The sequence below is a fragment of the Quercus lobata genome, chromosome 9 (genome assembly GCF_001633185.2).
Source record: "Quercus lobata isolate SW786 chromosome 9, ValleyOak3.0 Primary Assembly, whole genome shotgun sequence".
Classification (NCBI taxonomy): domain Eukaryota; kingdom Viridiplantae; phylum Streptophyta; class Magnoliopsida; order Fagales; family Fagaceae; genus Quercus; species Quercus lobata.
In genome coordinates this window covers 31,933,750-31,958,027 of record NC_044912.1, presented here as the reverse complement: position 1 = coordinate 31,958,027, position 24,278 = coordinate 31,933,750, and the positions used below count along the sequence as shown (strand labels likewise).

The window sequence follows — 24,278 nt, the reverse complement described above, 5'->3', positions numbered from 1 at the left end:
CAACACTTCTTCACTTGATTCAAACATTATCCCAACAAAATCCAAAAATTGGCCAATCAGATTCAACCATTATTACCTTTCTCTTACTCAAGTTAGGAAACTCATTTGTTTCTGGTTGATTTCTCACTAGTGTTTTGCGTGTCAAGAGAAAGGGGGAAAAAATAGAAGAGAGAGAAGAGTTTCAGCATATTTAGCCAGTTGGCTGAAATTTAAAGTAAACTTAAAATCTATATGTAATATATTGTACCTAAGTTTTGTCATATACATTAACTTTTTTTTTTTTTTTTTTAAGTTATATATATTAACTTCTTATCAATGATCTTAAGTATATTATTTTATTTTATTTTTTGGTTATGGATGCTTCAATATAAAAGAAACTATAGAACAACAAGTCAGAGGATAAAAAAAATTAAAGTAATTATTTATTATTTTATTGGTAGAAAAAGTAAAGTAATTATGAACTGCTTATATTAAATTAATTAGTGGATGTATTATTAGACTTTAGTCATAATGTTTACAGATTCCACCAATGCAGTTATGCGTGTCACATGCTGTTATCAAAAAAAAAAAAATTTATGTGTGTCACATGTAAAAAAAATTTAATAAATATTTGGTATCTGGATTTTTATTAAATTTTTAGTAAGCTAGACCACGAGTATAAGATTCAAATTTTGTGCACTTAAAAACAAATGGAGATAAGTCAATAATCTCTTATATTATAGACCCGACAAAATTGAGGTTTTGATTTGTTAGGTACTACATTTTTTAGAACATAATAGGTGAATTTGAATATCGGTACGTAGAAATTTATAACTCAAAAAGTTCTTTAATGTCTTGTTTTAAAGTTGTAGGTACTTTTTAAAATCTTATAATTTACATGTTGGAGTTCCTTCTTATTTTTATTTTTATTAGTAAGTTACATACACCCAACCAATAAGTCTTGAACTCACAACCTTACCCCCATCAAGTGAAAGTTGCAACTGTTAGGAAGAATATTAGAATGATATTTTACTCATTAAATTCTCAGTTACTTAACACTTACAGTAAAAGTGGTAGCCTAACAAATTAAAATGTGTTCTGAGTTCTTAATGCTGTTGTTTATATTGTATTAAAAGGGTTCCGGTACTGGAGAAACAAAACAACATTCGATTTAGATCTTATATTCCCATTGATAAGCTCTACAAATGCACATTACTTTGCATTTACAGTTTACCACTAAGCTGCCAAACTAACGCGCCAAGACATGCTTCGCCCAAACCACAGCCAAGTCATCTAAACAGCCTACATATAACCAAGCTGAATTTGTAAATTTTCATTCATCAGGTATAATAACAAAGCAGCGATTAGAAGACTTGTGTCAAGTGCAAATGCATCCTTCACCTTAGTGCAAGAAAAGAAAAGGTACGTTATTATGGGCCCAATTTTTTAATTGTTGGTTTAAAGGAACCAATACCCTCTATTTCGGTAAAATGAATTTCTGCGAGTGAGTTTAGACCTCCAAAAAGAAACTTCACTCAATAATTATATTTTCAGTTTGTTTCATTATTCAAGATTAAGCCATATAAATAGATAGTTTTACAAGATAAACTTAACATTTAAATTCAACATACATCTAATATTTATCTTTTACAAGTAGATAAGATTTATTTAAAAACTAATCAACAAATTTATCCCATCTTGTCTGTTTACCCAAACTAATAAAAAAAGGGTTGCGCTTGTGTTCAGTGGCCAGTTCCACTGGACAAGCCGAGTTCATTACAAAAATACATTTTAAAATAATTAAAAAAAAAAAAAAAAAAAAAAAAAAAAAAAAACTATGAATAAAAAGTATAATGATAAAGTCTAGCATTATATCATCCTTTAACACGCTAGATAATTATCTGCCATCATCAAGTATTGATATGCTGACTTGGTTCCTTATGCTGTCATAACATGTAGAATTACCACTGACACCACTAACACAATCATCATATGGTTTTTGGAGAGTGTACTCAGTCTCTTCTGAGCTCATATTGCCTTTAACCCATGGATGCTTTGTCATTGCTTTCAAGCCCTCTAACTCCATTGCAACTTCTTTCATAGTAGGCCTCTCCTCTCCCTTCACTTTTAAGCATCTCTTAGCTAACATCGCAACTTCATTAAGTTGCTCAACATTTCCCTCATTCAGCATTTGTTGATCTAGAATTTCAAACAATCGGCTTTCATTCATTGATAAGACAAAATGCATGGCTAAGTTTCTTTCTTCTCCAGGTCTCTCAAAAGAAAGTGCCTTCATTCCAGTTAGCAACTCTGCTAGGAGAACTCCAAAGCTATAAACGTCGCTTTTTCTAGTCAATTGGCTTGAATGAAAGTATTCTGGATCCAAGTATCCAAGCGTCCCTTGCACTAGTGTGGTTAACTGAGTATGATCAAGAGAACTAGCCTCGAAGCTCCAAAATCAGATACCTTAGCTTTGTAATTATCGTCTAAGAGTACATTAGTGCTCTTGATATCTCTATGAATGATGGGAGTGGATGCAGCATAATGCAAATAAGAAAGTGCTCCTGCAGTTTCAACTGCTATTTGTAAACATAATTGCCATTGCAACGTTGAAGAACGGTCCGTTTTGTGAATGTGATTGAAAAGGGTACCATTGGTAACAAATTCATACACCAACAAAGGAACTTCGGTCTCCAAACAACATCCCAATAACTTTACCACATTTCTATGGTTAATTTGGGAGAGAATAGACACTTCATTAATAAATTGTTCAACTTGGCTTTGATCTATTATTTTGGACTTCTTAATGGCAACTATTTTGTTATCTGGTAATATTCCTTTGTAAACCGTTCCTTGGCCTCCTTGGCCTAGGATTCTATTTTCTTGGTAATTGTTTGTTGCCTTCTTAAGTTCTTCTACTGTAAATATTTGAGTTGCCTCAATAGATCCATTGTGCTTAGAAAGTTGTTGTTGCAGTAGAAAGCCACCATTTTGTTTAAAAAACTTCTCTTTGAGCTTGATGAGCTTTCTTTGCTCGAGTCCCCAGTATAACCAAGAAACGCCCAAAACTAGAACCACCAGGCTGACACTAACACCTACACATTTTGCAACGAATTGAAGCTTTCATACCAAAAAACTAAAGTTCTCACATGTTCATTTTAACTTAGGTTCTGGAAGAGGTCATGGTAGCCTTACCCCAATTATTTTTGAAGAGGTTGATTCCAGACTTGAGGTCATATAGCCTTACCTCCAATTATTTTTGGAGAGGCTATTTTCCGGACTCTACTACAACTTGTCACTTTTGGTTGAAGACACTTGTCATCACAACAAGGCTTAACCTTTATCCCAGACATTACTATCATAGAATAAATATGCAAACTTTATGTATCATTCGTAGGATTAGAAAGCGATTAATGTTGCTCACCTAGCGAATTCCTATTAATCAATGGAAACCTCCCAGGGCTTGGTATGAGTTTGCAACCTGTTCCATCCCATTTACCATCGCCATCATATCCTGGTAGCTGACAGGAATAATTATAAGTACCAGGCAAATTGGTGCAGTTTTGGACGCATGTGGTGGAATTTAAGCACTCATCAATATCTGGAAAAAAAAAAAAAAAAAAACAAAAACAAAAAAATTGACATTAAGAAAAAAAAAAAATCCATCAGTAGCAAAAGTCAACAATGATTCCAAGTAAAATGGCAACCTTGGCAGCCATCCTTAAGGTAAGGATTGCCTTGGTATCCCTTGGAACAACTGCATTGGTACCCTGGACCATTGTCCGAGTCATGACACTCACTGTTAGCCATGCATGCATAACTTTCAAAACTCTTTTTAGCTTCACTGCAATTTTGATCTCCTATTCCCCAATTTAGCACCATCGGCATCATATGACCTCCCTTAAAATTTAGAAGATCTTCTGTAGAGAAGTTGTAAGTACCTTCCTCTGCCACAAAAGCATAGCTGCAAGGATTGAATTCCCACTCTCTTGTGGTTGTAATAGCTCGATACACTGATATTGAAATCCATTACTCCTCTTGGAATAGCAGTTTCACAACCAATACCAGAGCAAGACCGCTCAACCACATCTCTCGTGCCATCATATAAAGACATGCACCCAGTTGTGTAGCTTGTCCCTCTAGAACCATTTATCACAGCATATGTGTCACACACAATAGCCATGAACTTGTTTCGAGTGTTGGAGATTGAGAATTTTCCCAATCTGAACCAAGGTTGAAAGTAGTCTACACTCCCACCAGTTCTGTTGTAGCAATCATTGGCTACTAAGGCATATATGCGCATTTCACCCGAAAGCCATATGTCTGTCACATTTATATTACTACCTGTCAAAAACGCCAAGGGAGGGTTGTATGTGTGATTACAAGTGATGAGAAAGTTATCATTGACGTAGCATCCTTCCCTTGTGCCAAATAGGTATGGAATTCTGACATTGCCACAATGGTCTTCACAGCCGTCCTTGGCTAAAGGCAAGGCGTTGGTGTTGACAATTGATGCTTCTACTACCCACAGTGTTAGGAGCTTTACAATTTGCTGATGATGGCATGAGGAAGTGGAGTGCTTGGACAACATCAGGCCAGTCATATGACTCAATGTTTTCTCAAGACACCAATGGCTCCTCATGCCCATCTAGTGAAGCTCCTAAGTGCTCTTTGAGGGGGACAAGCCTAGTCTCCCTGCTGGATGCTGATTGATGAGCATGATGAGGGGCAGCATGTGGAAGCACCTTGCTCCACATGATGCCCCAAGGCCATGGTAGAGGAGGGCCATGGTGGGTAGAGACGGATTGTTGATGATGGGCAGCAGCAGGTGGTGCTGACCCTACGTGGTAGTGCATAGCATGATGGCTTAGTTGGTGATTGCTTTGTATGTGGGCTTGGTGGCTTGAGTGCAAGGCAGTGCTGAGCTGCTGTGATGATGATATGTTGTGCAAGACATTGGGCTGGTTGGTGCTGGCTGAATGCATGGACTTGTATAAGTGGGCTGATAGCAGTTACTTAGTGTGCTGCTGATGGACATGTTATGTGGGCTGTGATGCTGATGAGAAGGGCTTGGGCAGGGGGCCAAGGCTTTTAAAACGTGGTGGAACTCATCAAGTGTGGGCTGCTGGAACATGGGCAGAAGACCCATGAGGATGTGCTGAGTAATGGGCTGGCATGTGCTGAGTGTGCAGCAGCAGTTGGTGGCAGTTACCAACGTTTCCTAGCATTGTGGATGCTTCAGACATGCAATGCAAGGGCTGGAACATGTAAGGCAGACCCAGACAGCATCAGTGAAGGTGTCCTAAGTCAAACTACATGTAGCAGCAAGTCCTGGACAAAGGGTAGTTACTTGGCAGTAACTGCCATGACAGTTTATTCTGTATATTACCCTAGGCTGTTGGGGTTGTCAACAACAGAGAGTGTATTATTTTTCTTAGAGAATTTCGTGTGGATTCTCAAGCTTCCTTTGTACTTGATATTGAGTAATGAAGGTTGGGGTTGGTGCCCTATAAATACTGTGTGTACTGTGTGTGTGTGCATTCTCTTAATAATTCTGTTCATAGTGTTCCTGCAGTGTGTGTGTGGAGTGTTGGCTGAGACTAAGTCAGTGGGCTTAATGCCATTACAGCAGAAAAATTTGACCCTATGACACACAGCAAGGTCAATTGCAAGATTGCCAAGTGCACTAAGGCCATAATTATTTTTGTATGTAATTAGCTAGGTAGACTATGGTACATTTTATAGGCCATGTTTAATTAGCAAGAAGAACGAGTCGTCGATAAAATTACAAGTAGGCCAATCATCAAAGAATACAAAGAGCATATCAAGGTCAACTATGTACACCTTTCATGTAGTTAAAAAAAATAATTTTAAGGATTTGTTGGAAGGGCTAATCGTAGTTAGTATTTTAGTTGTGATATCTTTGTTATTAGGCATTTATAGTTTATTATGATTAGGTAAACTTATTCTTTACTAGTCAATTCTAATGAAACCAATAAAACTAGATTTCGAATAACACCAAGTTTATGGTTGTTGTCTCTCCTTAAAAAATAGTAAATGGTTTATGGGTGTTATTGTTATTTTTTTTAGAAGAAGGGGTTGTTATTTTTTTGATTCCCTCAGTTTTAATTTTATCATTTTCGTTCTCATTAAACTTTTAGCATACATTCCATTTTTTCCGTATGTCCACATTCAGATTGTCGTTAACTTTCAAATTAATGTAATTTTGAATTTTTTTTTCTAATTTATACTTGATAAATTATTGAGTTTGGGGCATAAGACCACATGTTATGATCCTTATTTTTTTATTTTTTTTGAGAAAAGACCACCTGTTATGATCTAATACCATGATAAATTACTTATTTTCATAAAATATATATAAAACCGAAGCCACTGAAACTCTCACGATTTTTCAGGTCATCACTATTTTCTTTTTCTTTTTATTTTAAATTCCTTTTATCTTAGGTTTTATATCTTATATATTTATTATTTCTCTTTAACGTGTAATTATCTTATCAAGTGTTACAATAGTTTAGTTTAAGTAAAACTCTATTAGATATATGTTTCAAGAGCTTGAAAATTTTACTTCAACTAAAATTCTATAACAAAAATAACCCCTAATGCAAATTAGACTTCTAGCCAAATACAATAACACTCTCCCATTGCCTCTATTCTCTCCTATTTAAGAATCTGCTTGTTTTCTTAAAAGTTTAAACTATTAGGAAATAGTAAAGTTTAGGGTAAACTACATATTTGGTTCCTAACCTTTAAACTAAAGGTCAATTAGGTCTCTGGTCTTTTAAATGTGTCAAATTAGTCCCTAACCTTTTGGTTTCTGTAGCTAAGTGATGGATGAAAAAGCAAACGTGATTTATAGCTAAAATAAAAATGACATGTGTATTGTGCGCTGTGTGGAAAAAAAAGGAAAAAAAGAAAAGAAAACCATTTTATGTTAAAATTAGGATCTCATCCTGAACAATCAAAGTTTCACGCCGCTAACCTTTCGCTTAGACCAAAAATTAACAAGTTCTTGTTTCGTTGCTGAGAAACCGTAAGAAAAGGAAATAGAAAAGCAACTGAAAAACTTAAAATCAATCCAAAATGAAAATTTTCTATTATTTTCATTGCAAATTGTAACGAATCAAATATAGGAAATAACATAAACGCAATTCTTTTGTTTATGGTTATTTGACATGAAATTCTTTATAGCCAAGGTTTTGTACCCAATTTGTCTTTGTTCATTAGTAACTAGTAAAGAAAGTAGTGGAAAGATACTGCCAACTTAAAAAATCTGTTGTATTACCATTGAGCTTCGAAACAACCAAGCATCGGTCTTAACTAGAGACTTATCTTAGAAGAACTCGAGGCTCCCAAATGACACCGTTTTATTTTTTACACCATATTCTCTGACTTCTCACTAAATTCTGATCGTACCCCTAACCCTTCACTATCCTCCTCTCGGCTTTCTCCACCTCTATCTCCTATGGTATTGGAAAAATTTTATTTTGAAATGATTGTAGGTCTTTCAGTTGCTTTTCTACTTTCTTTTCCTAAGGTGGTTCTTCGCAACTATACAGGTATTGTTAATTTTTGGTTGATGCGGCACGGTGAAATTTTTTTGTTCAGGGTGAGATCCTAATTTTTAACATAAATTCGTTTTCCTTTTATTTTTATTTAACTTTTATTCTTTTATTTTTATTCTACATGGCAGTACATGTATGTGCCATAATTTTTTTTTTTTTTTTAATTTTTTAGCTGTTAGCCATGTCAGTATTTTCTATCTATCACTTAACGGCAGAGATAAAATTAACACAAATCCAAAAAGTTAAAGACCAAATTGACACATTTGAAATGTCAAGGACCAAATTGACATTGTAGTTTACCCTTGTAAGGTGGTGGGTTGTGCTAGTGGTGTTGGGCTGCCTCCTACTGCACTAAGCCCAAGTTTTCTAGATAAGAGAGTCGGGACCGGTCCAACTTCAGCTCAAGTTGGTTCCGCTTGTGCGCAAACTAGGCCAGGTCTGCCAGGAACGTGTTTACTGCAGGCAAAACTGTTTCAAACAAATCGTGGTAGATAGACATAATAATAATAAAATAAGCAAAAAATATCTAGCCACTTAGTAGGAAAATGACCGAACAGCCCTTGAACTCAATCACAACAACAATATTAATCGTTTTCTTTGCAGAAGAGAAAGAGCGTAACAGAGGATATCAAATATTAACACGCATGGGTTAGTCAGAATATTAGGAAAATCAACCAAAATCCAATCCGCAAGAGTAGAGCCACAAAAGGAAGAACGTTCCTTCTCAACGCAGTTAATCTCTTAGGAAAGAGTCCTGTCGTGGATATTAACCGCCCTGAGGGAAACGGGCCTGAGTGGTTTTTCTGCACAAATACTCTTGAGGTTTTCACAGAGGGCCGGATTTTTCATGAGAGAGAGAAGGGACCAATCTACCGATGCATGTCCACCATTCTAATTCTCACTTTTTCTTTCTTTCTTGTGGTTTTTCTTTCTTTCTTTTCCCACTCATTTCTTTGCTATTTCTTTTTAAGTTTTCTATCTCTTAGTCAAAGTTCCCGTTGTTCCCCCTCCTTCTGTTCACGGCAAGACCCTCTTTTTATAGTGCCTGTCGTGACCAAATTTTACTGTTTTAGCCCTTAACTCCCTTTGTCTGGTCTGGGTGTACTGGTCAACCATCACTATTCCGTTTGTGTGTCGCCCTCCCATCACCAGACAAGGAAGAGTATTTTTTTTGCTAGTCTGCCGTGGCACCCTTTCCTACTACGGTCTGGGTTACTTCTCTCTCCCTATCCCTCATGGCATGTACCTAATGGTTCTAACTCAGCTTGCCTCTTTTGGGTAGTAAGCCATCCCAGCAGGACACCTCCCCGAAAGAGCCTAAGCCGGAACCTTCAAAATATATTTTTCCCCTCTCCCCACCACCAAACCATGCCCTCTGAATTGCTGACCCCTCGACCTCACCATGCTTTGTATTGGCTGGGTACAGACTGGTGGTGCCTGGGCCTTGCGTGTGCCTTCATTCCATATGTGTCCAAAACCTGCCTACTTCCCATTCGTCTGCCATGGTCTGGAGGCTCGTCGTCCGTGTTCTTTGACCTCTTATGTGGGCTGCTTTTGTTTTCCCGCTCCTCTCAGGAGTTGGGCTTTATTTGATGATGGGCCTTACATTTCTTTGACCCACTCCTTGGTTTCCCTCATTTCTTGCAATATAGTTCTGTTATTCCTATTGTAATGATTTAATCCTGTTGGACCTCTTTTAGGCCAGCTGTTTATTCCTTCTCCCAGTGGCTTGGCATGGCCACTGGTTTTCTCTTATTTATGGGCTCCTATGTCCCTTTTGTCTTTCCCTTGGGCATCCTTGGCCTGTTTGCTTTCTTTGGGCTTCCTCGGCCCATTTGCTAATTCTGCATTCCCATGGGCTTTTACTAACTTCATTGGACTTCCGTGGCGCAATAACCTTATTCTCATCCTTGGGGTTTATAGGCCTGCCATAAACCCCTTACTTTCTTAGTTTGCATTACTTTGAGCCTGCGGCGGCCTTTTCTCACTTTTCTACCTCATACACTACCCATGAGATGCTATTTCTCTCTTTTCGGGCTTCTTTAAGCCCACTTGCCTCTTCAAGGCCCATTTGTTTATTTCTTGGGCTTGTGATCCATTATTCCTGCCGCTCGGGCCTGATGGTTTTGCTATCTGCTTTGCCAATTCTTTGCTGCCCTTGTTATTGGGCATTCTTTCTTTCCACCTGGATTCTCACAAATGGCCCTCAACATTTTGCCCCCTGAACGTATGAAATGTTCTTGCGGTTCATATGTGAATGAAAAGATGTTTTTGTCCTCTCTCTTCTCTTCTTTTTCTTCTTTCTTTGAGGGCATTTTTTAAGCAGTGGACCCCTCCTCATATATATATATATATATATATATATATTTTTTTTTTTTTCTTTCCTACTGGGAACAGGGTTGTCTCTACGAATTTCCCAGTTTGGTAGTTATTCTCTAAGCATAGCCACCGTTTCATTAATTTCATCCCATTCTGATGGCTGACCCGTCGTCTTCCTTCGTGCCGTTATTAATGACCTGGGTATTTAAAGAGGAATCCTTCTGCACTTTAAACACAAACTCCTTCTTTTCCAAGAACACATATTCTCCGTCTCCTACTCTTCACTATCTTTTCCTTTTCAAACATTCGTACCCATCTTCTCCAACTACGTCCTCTTACCATGTCACCGGTGAAAAGCCAAGGCTCTTCCCGCCATAAAGGGAAGGCAATCGCTTCCAACTCTCCCGCCTTTCCTGATGTAGGCGAGGAGACGAAACACTCCGAGTGGGAGCAATTCGCTAAGGAAGAGACACAACGCAACCCCAACAGTGAATGCGCCCCTTTGATCGATCTGTGGTACGAAGTCCACCCCCACTTTCCAAAAGTCCCTGGTGACTATGAGCCACCGCTGCTGGGTCGCGTATGGCTCGTCCTTGGTCGGCGAAACCCCGACGTCTCTTGGGCTTCGTTAGCATCCTAGATCCCTAATCTAGCCGTTCGCCAAGGCATCTCACTTCCCATACCCATTCATTTCGAATTTGGGTCCGGCACTGCCTTAGGTTGGAGAGAATGGGTCGATAGTGAGTTATCTAATGCGGGCTTCATGGGGTTGTTGCAACGAGCCAGTGTCTTGAAAGCCATTGTCTCATCTTGCTGCCTGTCGAACTTCCGAGACCTCTACAACCTCCGACATTTGGTCCGACGGTGGTGTACCACCACCCACACCTTCTTTTTCTCATGCGGTGAACTCACCGTTACCCTTGAAGACGTGACCAATCAGTTACTTCTGCCTATTCTTGGTGATGCCGATCCTGCCGCTCTAGAATTTTCTTCAGAAGAAGAGGCTATTGAGGCCAAACTGAGGAAAAGGATGGCTGGAAACGCCAAACTGTCATACTGGGTTAGTTCTTCTGCTAAGTTTTCTATAGCTGCTCGCCGTGCGGCTTTTGTTGCGTTTTGGCTTTGTAAATTTGTTTTTGTGTCCCACCCCCACTATGCCATAAAGCCTTTGTACTTTCATTTAGCCATCAAAATATCTGCTGGGGTGAGCCTATCATTGGCCCCCATGTTCTTGGGGCATTTGTATGTCCAATTAGACATCCTACGTAATGACGAGAGTCAGGCGGGATCCTGCAATATAGTTACCTCTTTCGTCCACTGTACCATACTGCAGCAGTTGTTATTTAAGCGTTGTGCTCAATACTTAGCAAAGTGTAGACCTGCTCGTTTTGCTAAAGATAAGTACCAAACATGTCCGAGGATAATTACTGACTTTTGCGGTAGGTTTGAGTCTGATTTTCCGCTTGCTTTCCATTGGTCTGGCTTGAAGCCCATTGGTTATTTTGTTGTTGAGTCTTTTGATGAGGGTGTCGGTTTTTCTTGGAGCGCTTATAGAAATTTGGGTACAAATTATACATGCATAGATTCTGCCATGGGTTCGTTTGTTGATACCATTGGGACTACTACCCCCTTGGCTAGTTTTGATGAAACGGGATTACTTATCTGGCGGCCAGTAATGCCGGATGGCTGCCTTACTTAGCCGACGAAGGCATCAGGTTCGTTCACTATCCTGCTAATCAAGATATCCCCGATGACATTTCCTTCCTTATGGAATCTCCTACTTCGGTCCGCCCTTTTCTACGGTATACTTCCTTTGAATTTTGGAGGCAGCGTTTTAGTGCAGTTACAGTTCCCGGTTCACTAAGGAAGGGCCTCTGTACTCCTCCCATGCATGGTTATTGACAAGCAGTGATGACCACATTCGTGGATGAGCTAGTGGGTAGCCATGGCTTCTTTCTTATTCCCCCTGATGGGCTTGGTATGGTCATCTCGGTTAACTCTCGCTTACTTCTTCCTTCCAAATCTGTTTTGGCGTATGCCAGGAGACAGAACCGATCAACCATCTTCGAATGGGATGCAGAGAAAGAGGGATGGTACTGGCATGCTAGTGATTATCCTCTCAATTGGGAGAAAAAGGTCAAAGTAACAAACATCTCTGTACCGAGTAAGCAAGCTCCTGCCAAGCTTAAATCTGCCGGCGAATCCAAGCCTGCCACCCCACTGCCATCTACAGGCGCTTCCTTGGCCAGTAGAACCCGAGGCAACAAAAGAAAGACAACCCCTCATCTTGTGTCTACTGCTAAGCGGAGGGTAAGTTATCTCTCTCTTTTTAAAAAAAAAAAAATACCTCTTAACTTTCTTGCAGCTAACCTTGCTAATTTCTTCTTCCTCCTTTCTTTTAGTCTAAGCATAAGGAGGACTCGTCAGTTACTCGCCTTATTCTGCTTAATGAGCCCGAATCTGAGGTATGTCTCTTTTCTTCATTTCTCTTTTTTTTTTTTTTTTTTTTTTTTTTGCATGTGTTCCCTCTGCTATATGCCTTTTGTTTGCCTCGCATGGTTGATAACTCCTTTGTTCTTCACATCAGTATTTATATTCACCTTTTTCCCCTTTTTCATTTTAGGAGGAGCCCGAACCTCTATCCATATATCGCCCTACTGCCGAGGAGATTTCCGCCTCCATGGGTGTACCCATGGAAGGCTTTTTTGATGGGGCCGATGTGGTATTCGCAACACTTGCTCCCTCTACTGCTGCACATAAGGCTCTTGCCAAAGCTCCCACCTCTAGAGAGAGTCATTTCTCCTGCTACCGTTCAGACCAAGACCACTCCCTCTGTTCTGCCACTTGTTATTTCTAGCAGTGACCCTTTTGCAGTTATCTCCTAGGCTGCAAAGGGCGGTGCTTCTCTTGTTGTTACTCCTTCCTCCATTCCTAGTTCCGCTACACGTGGTCCTGATACAAACCTATCCTTTGAGGGGTCCGATGACATTCTTGAGGATCCTGATGATGCGCCTATCCTGAAGAAGAGGATTTCTGATTCCGACAAAGTGGAGAGTGCTTCACCCAAGCCTGACTTTATGGGTATGTATCTTTTCTCCCCCTTTTTCTCTTTTTTTTTTTTATTTTTTTTTTATGTGTACTTGCGTTTCATTTGTACGCCTATCTCCCTGCTTGCAGAGACTTTTGAGGGGCTAGGAATCGTAGTAGGCGTAGGAATGCCAGCTCCTGCCATACCTGTAGAGCCCATTCCTGTCGCACCTTCAGCACCCTTTTCAACCGTACCTACTGCACCTGCTTCTGCTGTACCTACAGTACTTGTTTCCGTTACACCTGCAACCCCTATTCCTGGTAGCTCCGGTAAGTTTCCTTTCCCTTTTATTATATTCCTTTTTTTTTTTTTTTTGTAAATCTTCTCTTCCCAGACCATGGCTTCTCATTTTGCCTTGCGTTTTTCCTTTATAGGTCTGCTTCCCACTGCCCTTTCTCAGTTTGAGGTGGGTAGCAGTTCTGCCGCCATCCCAGACTCTGTGAATGATGCTGCAACCCTCTCTGCCCGTTTTGACCAGCCAGAGATTGATGACCTTGGCCCGGCAGACTTCTGGGCCTCTGGTCCTCCTTACGTGGATTTTTATGGTTTCCGAGTTCCCGAGGTTTGCGTTTCTCACTTGATGATGATCTACAGTAGCTGTGGCAATTTTATGCAAGAATTCCGTCTTGGCCGTTTTGCTAGGGAGCATTTCTTGAAGATGTTGGGATGCGTGCTGAACGACATTGAGCACAGCTTTATTGATTCTGTCTCTGCCGAGAGGATCCTGTAGTAGAGGGCCGTGATTCAGGAGCTTATCAACGTGGGTTTTGCTGTGGGGTTCATTCTGGATCACCTCCGTGAGGTTGCCCGAGCCCTTTTTATGAGGAGAGTTCAGCCAACCATTGATGCTATAGATGCCCGCATTGAGCTTCTGAAGAAAGAGGTGGCGGATTTGGAAGGTCGTTGCGAGCGCCTTCTTTCTGGCATTGGTGGGCCCAGTCATTTTGGAGACCAAACTCTCATTTCCGGACTCCATTGATGATGATGCAGTTCCCTTCCCTTTTTCTTTGCTTTCCTACTTTTGTTATGTCGCCCAGAACACTTATATGTTTCCGGACTCCATTGGTGTGTGTTTCCCATAGTTTGGGTTTGTAATCATGATGCTACACTTTGCTACTACTTTTACTATTGCTATGACATGTTGCTAATACTTCGTACATTTTCATTACATATTCATGAAAGCACGTTAAAATTTTTTTTCTGTGACATAATCACTTGGAGGAATAAAAAAAGTGAAGGAAACATAAAAGTTTTTTTTTTTTTTTTTTTAGCAAAAGAAAGGGACAACCCTAAGCATAATAATGTTTCAGCCATTTCCCATTGGTGGGATCCATTAAGTCCCTGTCATCCATTTGAGTTAGGCGATAATACCCACTTTGATGTGCTTCCCTTATCACAAGGGGCCCTCCCACTTTGATGCAAACTTAGATGGTCCTGCCACCTTTAGCACAAGTTGTCCTTCTGCAAACACTCTTTCCTTGGTCATCTTACCATAGGCTTCAATCATCTTTTGTCTGTATCTTCGGCTGTGTTCCTGGGCCTTTTTTCTCTTTTCATCAAGCCCTTCTAGGTCTTCGTACCTTTCTGCCGCAAAGACTTCTTCCTCCTTTTCCTTTTCTCGTGTCTACATGACCCTCAGGGATGGTGTCATTATTTCTGCCAAGCTTACTACCTCAGTTCCGTAGACTAAGGAAAAGGGTGAAAAGCTCATGGCTGACTTTGGTGATTTTCTATAAGCGCAGAGAGCATCTGGCAGGTGCGTCACCCATCCTCTCATATACTCTTGGCTCATTTTACTGATGATCTTTATGAGAGTTTTGTTTGTTGCCTCTGCTTACCCATTCCCTTGAGGGTAATAAGGTGATGGCCGGTGGTGCTTGACTTGGTAGAACTCTAGTATCTTCCTTACATCACTATTAACAAATGGTGTGCCGTTGTCACTGATGATCCTGTGAGGCACCCAAACCTTACAATTATATTTTCTTTGATGAAATTTATCACTGCTCCTCCTGTGGCCTGACGAAGTGGCACTGTTTCTGCCCACTTAGTAAAATACTCTGTAGCCACTAATATCCATATGCATCCACGTGATGGTGGGTTAACTGGCCCTACTAAATCTATCCCCCAAGTGTGAAAGGGCTATGGGGTGACCATGCTATGTAAATCCTGCGGATGGGTATGAATCAAGTTGGCTTGTACTTGACAATTGTGGCACTTTTTTACAAATTCTGCCGCATCTCTTTTCATGGTTGGCCAGTAGTAGCCCATCTGCAGCAGGCATCTGTAAAGCCTTTTCTTCCCCTGGTGTTCACCACATTCCCCTGAATGTACTTCTTTTATCATTTCTTTTGCTTCTTCAGGGCCCAAACACCTCAAAGGGTCCCCCTCATATCCTTTTTTGAAAATGACCATGTTATGCAAGAAATAATGTGTTGCCAACCTCTTAAACTTGTATCTTTCATTGTACTTTTGTGGCAGGATACCTTCTGTTAGGTACTGCATGAAAAGGCTCCTCCAATCCTTGCTAACGAATACAGCGTAACTTTCCTCCCTGTCTGCCGCAAGCTGGCAGGTCCCACACTGGGTTTGGACTTGATCTGCATCTTTATCCATACTTGGCCAATAGAAGCCTACTCTCTGAAGTCTGTGGTAAAGACTGACTTCTCCGCAGGACCCACAAGTCTTGACGTGTATTTCTTTCAATTTTCTCTAGGCTTCTTCCTACCCCACGCATCTGGATAAGACCCCACCTGGCATCCTGCGGTACAACTCCTCTCTTTCCAAGGCGTAGTCTTTTAGTATCTTTAATTCTGCTGCATCGTCTCCCTTTATCAAGACTTCCTTTATGGGGATCCGCCAATCCCCTTCGCCCTGTTCCTCCCGGAACTTTTCCTTTAACACCTCAATGATGGATTCCTCCCTTTTGCTGGCTTCTATCCTAGTGCTATCCCCTTTGAAGATTATTTGCGACCCCAGTGCGGCCAATGCATCCACAAACCGGTTTTCGTTTCTCGGTGCATGCTCTATTTCGAAGGTTGAGAATTTTTCTTCCATCCTCTGGGTCGTCGCTCTATATGGGGCTAGGCTAGGCTTCTTTAAGGAAAAGCTTCCCTTGGCCTGGCAGACAACCAGGTTCAAATCTTCCAATACCCTCAAATGTTTGACTTCTATTTCGAGAGCCGTGGCAAGCCCGGTTAGGTAGGCTTCGTACTCCGCCGTGTTGTTTGAACAGGGGAATTCCAGCTTAAATGACAGCACCACTGCCTTGTCTTCTTCATGATACAAAACTACTCCCACCCATCCAGAATAGGTAGTAGAAGACCCATCGAATTTCATTACCCATTGTTCTCTGATCTCTTCTGCCATGGCTACTTCCTCTAGAACTTCATCATCTAGCGGGAATTCGTCCTCTCCTGGAAACTGTGCCAATAGATCTGCTATAACCTGACTTTTCATCACCCTAGGTGTTCCCATTCTCAAGTCGTATTGTGATAATTGTAGCAACCACTGGGATATTCTGCCGGAGAGGATCGGTTGTTGTAACAAAGCTTTAATGGCATGAGACTTAGTCATCAGCCATACTTCGTAGGCTAAGAAATAGTGACGCAACCTCTGCGAAGCGTATACAATGGCCAGGCATGCTCTCTCTGCCTTTGGATAACGAGTTTCTGCATCTTTTAAGGCATGGCTAATGTAGTATATTGGCTGCTTGACACCACCTCCATCTTCCTGGGCGATTAGTGCACCAATGACATACGAGTTGGTGGCCAAATGAAGTAGCAGTAGTCTTTTAAGAAGCTTTTCAACTCTTTTATTGTGGTTGGAGGTCTCATAGCTGCTATGGCCGTGGCTTTGGCCGGGTCCACGTCTATGCCCCTGCTGTGAACCAAGAAACCCAGGAATTTCCCAGAGGACACTCCGAATGCGCACTTGAGGGGATTCATTCTTAACTTAAAAGCTCTGCATCTTTCGAATACCCTTTTTAACACGCAAAAGTGTTCTTCTCTCCTCCTGGATTTAACCACTATGCCATCCACATAGTCTTCTAGCTCCTGGTACATCATATCGTGAAATATGGCCGTCATTGCTCGTTGATAAGTTGTGCCTGCATTTTTTAACCCGAAGGGCATCACAGTGTAGTAGAAATTGCCCATGGTTTTCCTGAAAGCAGTTTTCTCTGCATCCTTTGGTGCCATCCTGATCTGATTGTATCTGTTGAAACCATCCATGAACGAAAACATGGCACTTCCTGCTGCGGAATCTATTAGTAAATCCATGTTTGGTAATGGGAATTCGTCCTTTGGGCAGGCTTTGTTGAGATTTCTGAAATCTACACAGCATCTTATCTGGCCATTCTTCTTCTTCACTGGTACTATGTTGGATAGCCAGTGAGGATGCTGAATAGGCTTGATGAATCCTGCGGCCAGCAATTTCTACACCCCTTTGACTATCTGTCCTTCTATTTCTGTGTGAAATATCCTGGCAGGCTAGGCCACCGACTTGGCCCCTAGGTCTACATTTAATGTATGCGCAACTAACCTGGGATCCAGTCCTAGCATTTCACTGTAGTCCCAAGAGAAAACGTCTTTGAATTCTTTCAACAGCAGTATCAGTTCTAACTTCTCCTTTTCTGTCAGGCTTGCACTAATTGAGATAGGCCTTGGTTCTTGTGAATCAGACTCTATGTCAACTTCTTCCAATTCTTCCTCTGCCACAACCTGTATGTCCTTTTCTACCGCAACTTCCCTATCCTTCTCTTCTTCCTTTCCCAAACTTTCTTGAGTGACGCAACATGCCAAACGCCCATGTTGCCCTTTTTGGGTGGGGCCCGCTTGCATCTCACTCGTCGGCCCTATGCACCTTCATAACTTATACACAATCCTGCCATTAGGGTCTCAGACCCTGATGCACTGGGTGTGTCGTCTGGCTCTACGGCAGGCGCTTCTTTTCTTTTCTTCTTTCCCGCCAGTAGCTCCCTTAGATCGGGTTTTGGGTCACCTTGGACATCTTCCCACCTAGGCACGAAGGTACCTCGCGGCTTTGAAACCGAGTTTTCCCCAGATGGAGCCCATTGGTCGTAAAACATGGTTTCCACTAAGTGAGCTTCTGCTTGCTCTAATGGCAAGGGGTTTGCAGCTATACGTATCATCCTGCCATTCAATCTTCCTTTCACATATTGGTGGTTGGTGGATGGGACCAGTCGGTGTTTGTGTAGCCAGGGCCTTCCTGAGAGCACATGATAGGATACTTCCGTTCTGACCACATGGAAACGAGCTAAATAAGCTATAAGTCCTACTTTCAACCACAACTGAATGTGGCCTACGGTGTACTTGCCTCTTCTGCCGAACCCCGTTACTTCCATCGGGCATCCTTGGATCTTTCTTTCTGAAATTCTTGCTGCTTGCAAGGTGCTCAACGGAATGAGGTTTACGAAAGCACCTGTATCTACCAAGACCCTCTTGATGGGGATTTGATTTATGGACACTGCTAAATGGAGAAGCCTCTTGTGATCCGGGTGTCCCACCTTCATATCCTCATTGCTGAACGTGATCTCTGTCAATTCCTGTAGGAGGGCTCTGTCTTCTAGAATTTCTGTTGACAAGCACTCTACCCCTGCCCCGGAGGCGATACTCACCAAAGCCTTCGTGGCTATCTTTCTTTCCTTTGCTATGAGTCCCAATTGGTCAAACAAATTTTTGAACTTGGCAATTTGCTGTAGAGTGGTAATCGTCGCGGCAGGCAGGGCCAAGTTCTCTTCCTCATCCTCTCCTGGGTCTGTGTGTATTACCACTACTGCTATACCCTTTCCCTTGTGGTTCGGGAGTGGGTTTCATTGGACTTCCTGTTGGGTTAACTCTAATGTGCCTTCTTTAATTCTACGATGCACCAACCTATGAAGTGCCCAGCATTCTACGGTGGGATGTTGTACATAGTTGTGCAGGCGGCAGAAGCGAGGATCTCTTCTTTCTTCCTCCACAGGCTCTCTGGAAACCTTGTTGGGTTTAAAGATCCCGTCCGATATCCATTTGTCTAGCAGCACATCCAGCTCCTTAGGAGTACATGGTATGGGTGGGGGCGTATCATACTCCCTCCTTTCTGTTTTCCTTCTCCACTCTCTAGTGGACTCCGTCATAGCCTGCGAGGCGTTTCTTCTGTCTGAACTAGGTTTTACAGACTGAGCCATCTTCCTAGCTTTCTGCAATAGCTGTGCAAATCGGGAAATTTCTAGATTTTCCAGGACAGCTCTGAATTCCTGAATCATGTTAGTCATGCACATTTCTACTAAGGTCCTTTCTTCACAATGGTCGTAGCAGTCAAGTGCTATGTCCATGAACCGCTTGATGTATTCTATCAAATCATCGCCATTCCTTTGCTTGGTCACTTGTAGGGTTGCGAGCATTACTGTTTCCTCTCCGTGGAAGTACTTAGTACAAAATACATCCACCATGTCATCCCAAGTTGGGATCGATCCTGGTTTTAAGCCGATGTACCAGGTGTATGCTCGGTCACACAGTGACTTTGAAAACTCCCGCAGACATAGGTCTTCGTCTGCTGCGTAAGGGCCAAGGGTATCAATAAATTTGCTCACGTGCTCAACTGCACTTCCCTTCTGGCCATTGTATTGTGCAAAGGCCCTTGGTTTATACCTCTCGGGTTATGGTTTGCTGAGTACTTTTAGAGGGTAAGGAGGCCTTCATGCGTAAAACCTCTCCTTTGGTGTTCTGGCTCTCTCTTGCTCCAAGGGAGCCACTACTTCAGCCATAGTAATGAAGCACTGTTCTGCGTTCCGTGGGACACCTCCTGCCAATGTCTCTTCTCTGTCTGCCGCATGCTCTGGGTCATGCTGGTTGCCTTTCTCCTTTGTTTTGTTTGCTTTTAGTTGACAGATCTCTTCCATCATTTGTTGCTGCGAGTGCTGCAATGATTGCAATACTTCAATAAAAGTGCTGACATTATCCGTGGGGACTCTTTGCTATGGCTGAGGATCAACTCCTGTTCTGTTGGCACCTTCCGTTTGGTTAAGTTGCTATTGGTGGGGCGTTGTTGGCCTGGATTCTGCTTGCGAGGTTACGGCACTCATATTCCGTGTCCTCCTAGACTTTGGTGGCATTGTTTGCGAAGAGCTCTGTTTTTTTTTTTTTTTTTTACCCCAATCTGCTTCCCAACTCCCTAGTGGAGTTGCCAATTGTAAGGTGGTGGGTTGTGCTAGTGGTGTTGAGCTGCCTCCTGCTGCACTAAGCCCAAGTTTTCTGGATAAGAGAGTAGGGATTGGTCCAGTTTCAGCTCAAGTTGGTTCGACTTGTGCGCAAACTAGGCCAGGTCTGCCAGGAACGTGTTTATGACAAGCAAAACTGTTTCTGACAAATCGTGGCAGACAGACATAATAATAATAAAATAAGCAAAAAATATCTAGCCACTTAGTGGGAAAATGACCGAACAGCCCTTGAACTCAATCACAACAGCAATATTAATCATTTTCTTTACAGAAGAGAAAGAGCATAATAGAGGATATCAAATATTAACACGCATGGGTTAGTCAGAATATTAGGGAAACCAACAAAAATCCAATCTGCAGGAGCAGAGCCACAAAAGGAATAACGTTCCTTTTCAACGCAATCAATCTCTCAGGAAAGAGTCCTGTCGTGGAGATTAACCGCCTTGAGGGAAACGGGCTTGAGTGGTTTTTCTGCACAGATACTCTCGAGGTTTTCACAGAGGGCCGGATTTCATGAGAAAGAGAAGGGACCAATCTACCAGTGCATGTCCACCGTTCTAATTCTCACTTTTTCTTTCTTTCTTATGGTTTTTCTTTCTTTTTTTTTCCACTCGTTTCTTTGCTATTTTTTTTTCAAGTTTTCTATCTCTTAGTCAAAGTTCCCGTTGTTCCCCCTCCTTCTGTTCACAGCAAGACCCTCCTTTTATAGTGCCTGTCATGACCAGATTTTACTGTTTTAGCCCTTAACTCCCTTTGTCTGGTCTGGGTGTACTGGCCGACCATCACTATTTCGTCTGTGTGTTGCCCTCCCATCACCAGACAAGGAAGAGTATTTTGTTTGCTAGTCTGTCATGGCACCCTTTCCTGCTACAGTCTGGGTTACTTCTCTCTTCCTATCCCTCATGGCATGCACCTAATGGTTCCAACTCAACTTGCCTTTTTCGGGAAGTAAGCCATCCCAGCAGGACACCTCCCCAAAAGAACCTGAGCCGAAACTTTCAAAATAGATTTTTCCCCTCTCCCCACCACCAAACCATGTCCTCTGAATCTCTGACCCCCCGACCTCACCATGCTCTGTATTGGTTGGGTATAAGCTAGTAGTGCCTGGGCCTTGCGCGTGCCTTCATTCCATATGTGTCCAAAACCTGCCTGCTGCCCATCCGTCTGCCATGGTCTAGCGGTCCGTGTTCTTTGACCTCTTATGTGGGCTGCTTTTTGTTTTCTCGCTCCTCTCAAGAGTTGGGCTTTATTTGATGATGGGTCTTACATTTCTTTGGCTCACTCCTTGGTTTCCCTCATTTCTTGCAATATCGTTCAGTTATTCCTGCGTAATGATATAATCCTGCTAGGCCTCTTTTAGGCCAGCCGTTTATTCCTTCTCCCAGTGGCTTGGCATGGCCACTGGTTTGCTCTTATTTATGGGCTTCTATGTCCCTTTTGTCTTTCCCTTGGGCATCCTTGGCCCGTTTGCTTTCTTTGGGCTTCCTCGACCCTTTTGCTAATTCTGCATTCTCATGGGCTTTTACTAACTTCATTGGGCTTCCCTAGCCCAATAACCTTATTCTCATCCTTGGGGTTTATAGGCCTGCCATAAACCCCTTACTTTCTTAGTTTGCATTACTTTAAGCCTGCAGCGGCCTTTTCTCGCTTTTCTACCTCATACACTGCCCATGGGATGCTATTTCTCTCTTTCCGAGCTTCTTTAAGCCCACTTGCCTTTTCAAGGCCCATTTGTTTATTTCTTAGGCCTGTGATCCATTCCTACCGCTTGGGCCTGATGGTTTTGTTGTCTGCTTTGCCAATTCTTTGCTGCCCTTGTTATTGGGCTTTCTTTTTTTCCACCTGGATTCTCACAAATGGCCCTCAACAACCCTAAATTTTATTATTTAATTATAATTCTAATATTCCCAAATGTTAGTGTACTGCCATTATACCATCACCAAGCCATCACTTAACGGCTTCACTCTCAAACTAAAAGGACCGCGTGAAGCGTGATAGGTATTATTGTAATTTGCTCTTTTTTTTTCTTTTTCTTTTTTTCATTTAAGATTACAATTTTATTGTTTAAATAATTATAGAATTGATGATTGTTTTTCATCGTTTAAAGTTTAGACTCATTAAAATTTAAAACGTATTGTTTTATGGGTTCATGTACTTTTTTTTTTCTTATATTTCTCTTTTGAATAGTCATATATTTTTTGAATTGTTTGAATAACTTATTCTTTAATTATATATATGTTATGGCATTTTGGAAGTTTAAACATCTGAATTTGTGTTAGTTTTTGCAATATTTAAACATGTTTAGTTGATTTCATTGACTATACCATGTATTATTCTTTTGAAGGTAATCACTTTTTTTTTTTTTTTAATATTTCTCTATTGTCTAATCATACATTTGGTTTTGTTTCAAAAATTTATAGGGAGTAAATCTTATGATTCTTTAATATTTTTTAGCCTTTCAAATGTTTTAACATTTGAATTATTCTTTTGATGGTAACACATCTTTCTCTTATATTTTTCTATTGTGTAGTCACATGTGCACGCGCGCACACACACACACATATATATATAGGAGTTTTGTCTTCCTCTTTTCCATGAATAAACTATGTACACAAGAGGAAAGGCAGCGTGCTTCTTGGCCACATAGAGTATTTCCTTTTCCAATACTTTTATTGTTTTTGACCTTTTTGGTTTTTATTTAATTTGAATTATTTGAAAAATATTGAGCCAGCCAATTAAATAGGGTTGAAAAAAAAATTAAAATAAAAAGGAATATGTGAAGCGTGATAGGTATTATTGTAATTTGCTTTGTTTTTTTTTTTTTTTTTTTTTTTTTTTTTTTTTTTTTTTTTTTTGTTTTTTTTGTTTTGTTCTGTTTTTTGTTTTGTTTTTGTTTCTTTTCTTTTTTTTTCTTTTAAGATTACAATTTTATTGTTTAAATAATTATAGAATTGATGATTGTTTTTTCATCGCTTAAAGTTTAGACCCGTTAAAATTTAAAACTTATTGTTTTATGGGTTCATATACTTTTTTTCTTTTTCTTATATTTCTCTTTTGAATAGTCATATATTTTTTGAATTGTTTGAATAACTTATTCCTTAGTTATATATATTTTTTGGCATTTTGGAAGCTTTAACATATGAATTTGTGTTAGTTTTTGCAATATTTAAACATGTTTAGCTGATTTCAATGACTATATCATGTATTATTCTTTTGAAGGTAATCACCTTTTCTTTTATATTTCTCTATTGTGTAATCATATACATTTGGTTTTGTTTCAAAAATTTATAGTAAGTAAATCTTATGATTCTTTAATATTTCTTAGTCTTTCAAAAGTTTTAACATTTGAATTATTCTTTTGATGGTAATACTTTTTTCTCTTATATTTCTCCGTTGTCTAGTCACATGCGTGCGCGCGCATGCGCACACACACACACACATATATGTATAGGAGTTTTGTCTTCCTTTTTTCCAATGAATAAACTATGTACACAAGAGGAAAGGCAGTGCACTTCTAGGCCACGTAGAGTATTTCCTTTTATTTGCCAATACTTTTATTGTTTTTGACTTTTTGGTTTTTTATTTAATTTGAATTATTTGAAAAATATTGAGCCGGCCAATTAAATAGGGTTGAAAAAAAATAAAATAAAATAAAAAAGACCGCGTGAAGCGTGATAGGTATTATTGTAATTTGCTTTTTTTTTTTTTAAAGATTACAATTTTATTTTTTAAATAATTATAGAATTGGTGATTTTTTTTTTATTGTTTAAAGTTTAGACCCATTAAAATTTAAAACTTATTGTTTTATGGGTTCATGTACTTTTATATATATATATATATATATATTTCTCTCTTGAATAGTCATATATTTTTTGAATTGCTTCAATAACTTATTCTTTAATTATATATATTTTTTGGCATTTTGAAAGTTTTAACATCTAAATTTATGTTAGTTTTTGCAATATTTAAACATGTTTAGCTGATTTCAATGACTATATCATGTATTATTCTTTTGAAGGTAATCACTTTTTCTTTTATATTTCTCTATTGTGTAATCATATACATTTGGTTTTGTTTAAAAATTTTATAGGGA

The 24,278-nt window shown here is 40.3% G+C and overlaps 1 protein-coding gene and 1 pseudogene across 2 annotated transcripts; both read right to left on the bottom strand.

The window, feature by feature from the left end:
• Positions 1–1,876: 1,876 nt before the first annotated feature.
• LOC115961594 lies at positions 1,877–4,582 on the bottom strand (annotated as a pseudogene). The gene is made up of 4 exons (XR_004085315.1): positions 3,687–4,582; positions 3,404–3,580; positions 3,279–3,334; positions 1,877–3,099 (listed from the first exon to the last, which is right to left on the bottom strand). The product of XR_004085315.1 is annotated as a wall-associated receptor kinase 2-like (transcript).
• A 13,239-nt stretch (positions 4,583–17,821) lies between these two features.
• LOC115961593 lies at positions 17,822–19,417 on the bottom strand. The gene is made up of 2 exons (XM_031080549.1): positions 18,835–19,417; positions 17,822–18,744 (listed from the first exon to the last, which is right to left on the bottom strand). Exons 1-2 carry the CDS (start codon positions 19,415–19,417, stop codon positions 17,822–17,824), a joined length of 1,506 nt encoding a protein of 501 aa, XP_030936409.1.
• Positions 19,418–24,278: the final 4,861 nt, after the last annotated feature.

Bases quoted from the DNA above. Each gene is read 5' to 3' on its own strand.
- LOC115961593 (XM_031080549.1), bottom strand. From the start codon at position 19,417: ATGGTGGATGTATTTTGTACTAAGTACTTCCACGGAGAGGAAACAGTA. The intron at 18,745-18,834 runs GCACATTAGAGT...TAATACACACAG, and splicing joins GCATCGTAGAATTAAAGAAG to ACCCAGGAGAGGATGAGGAA.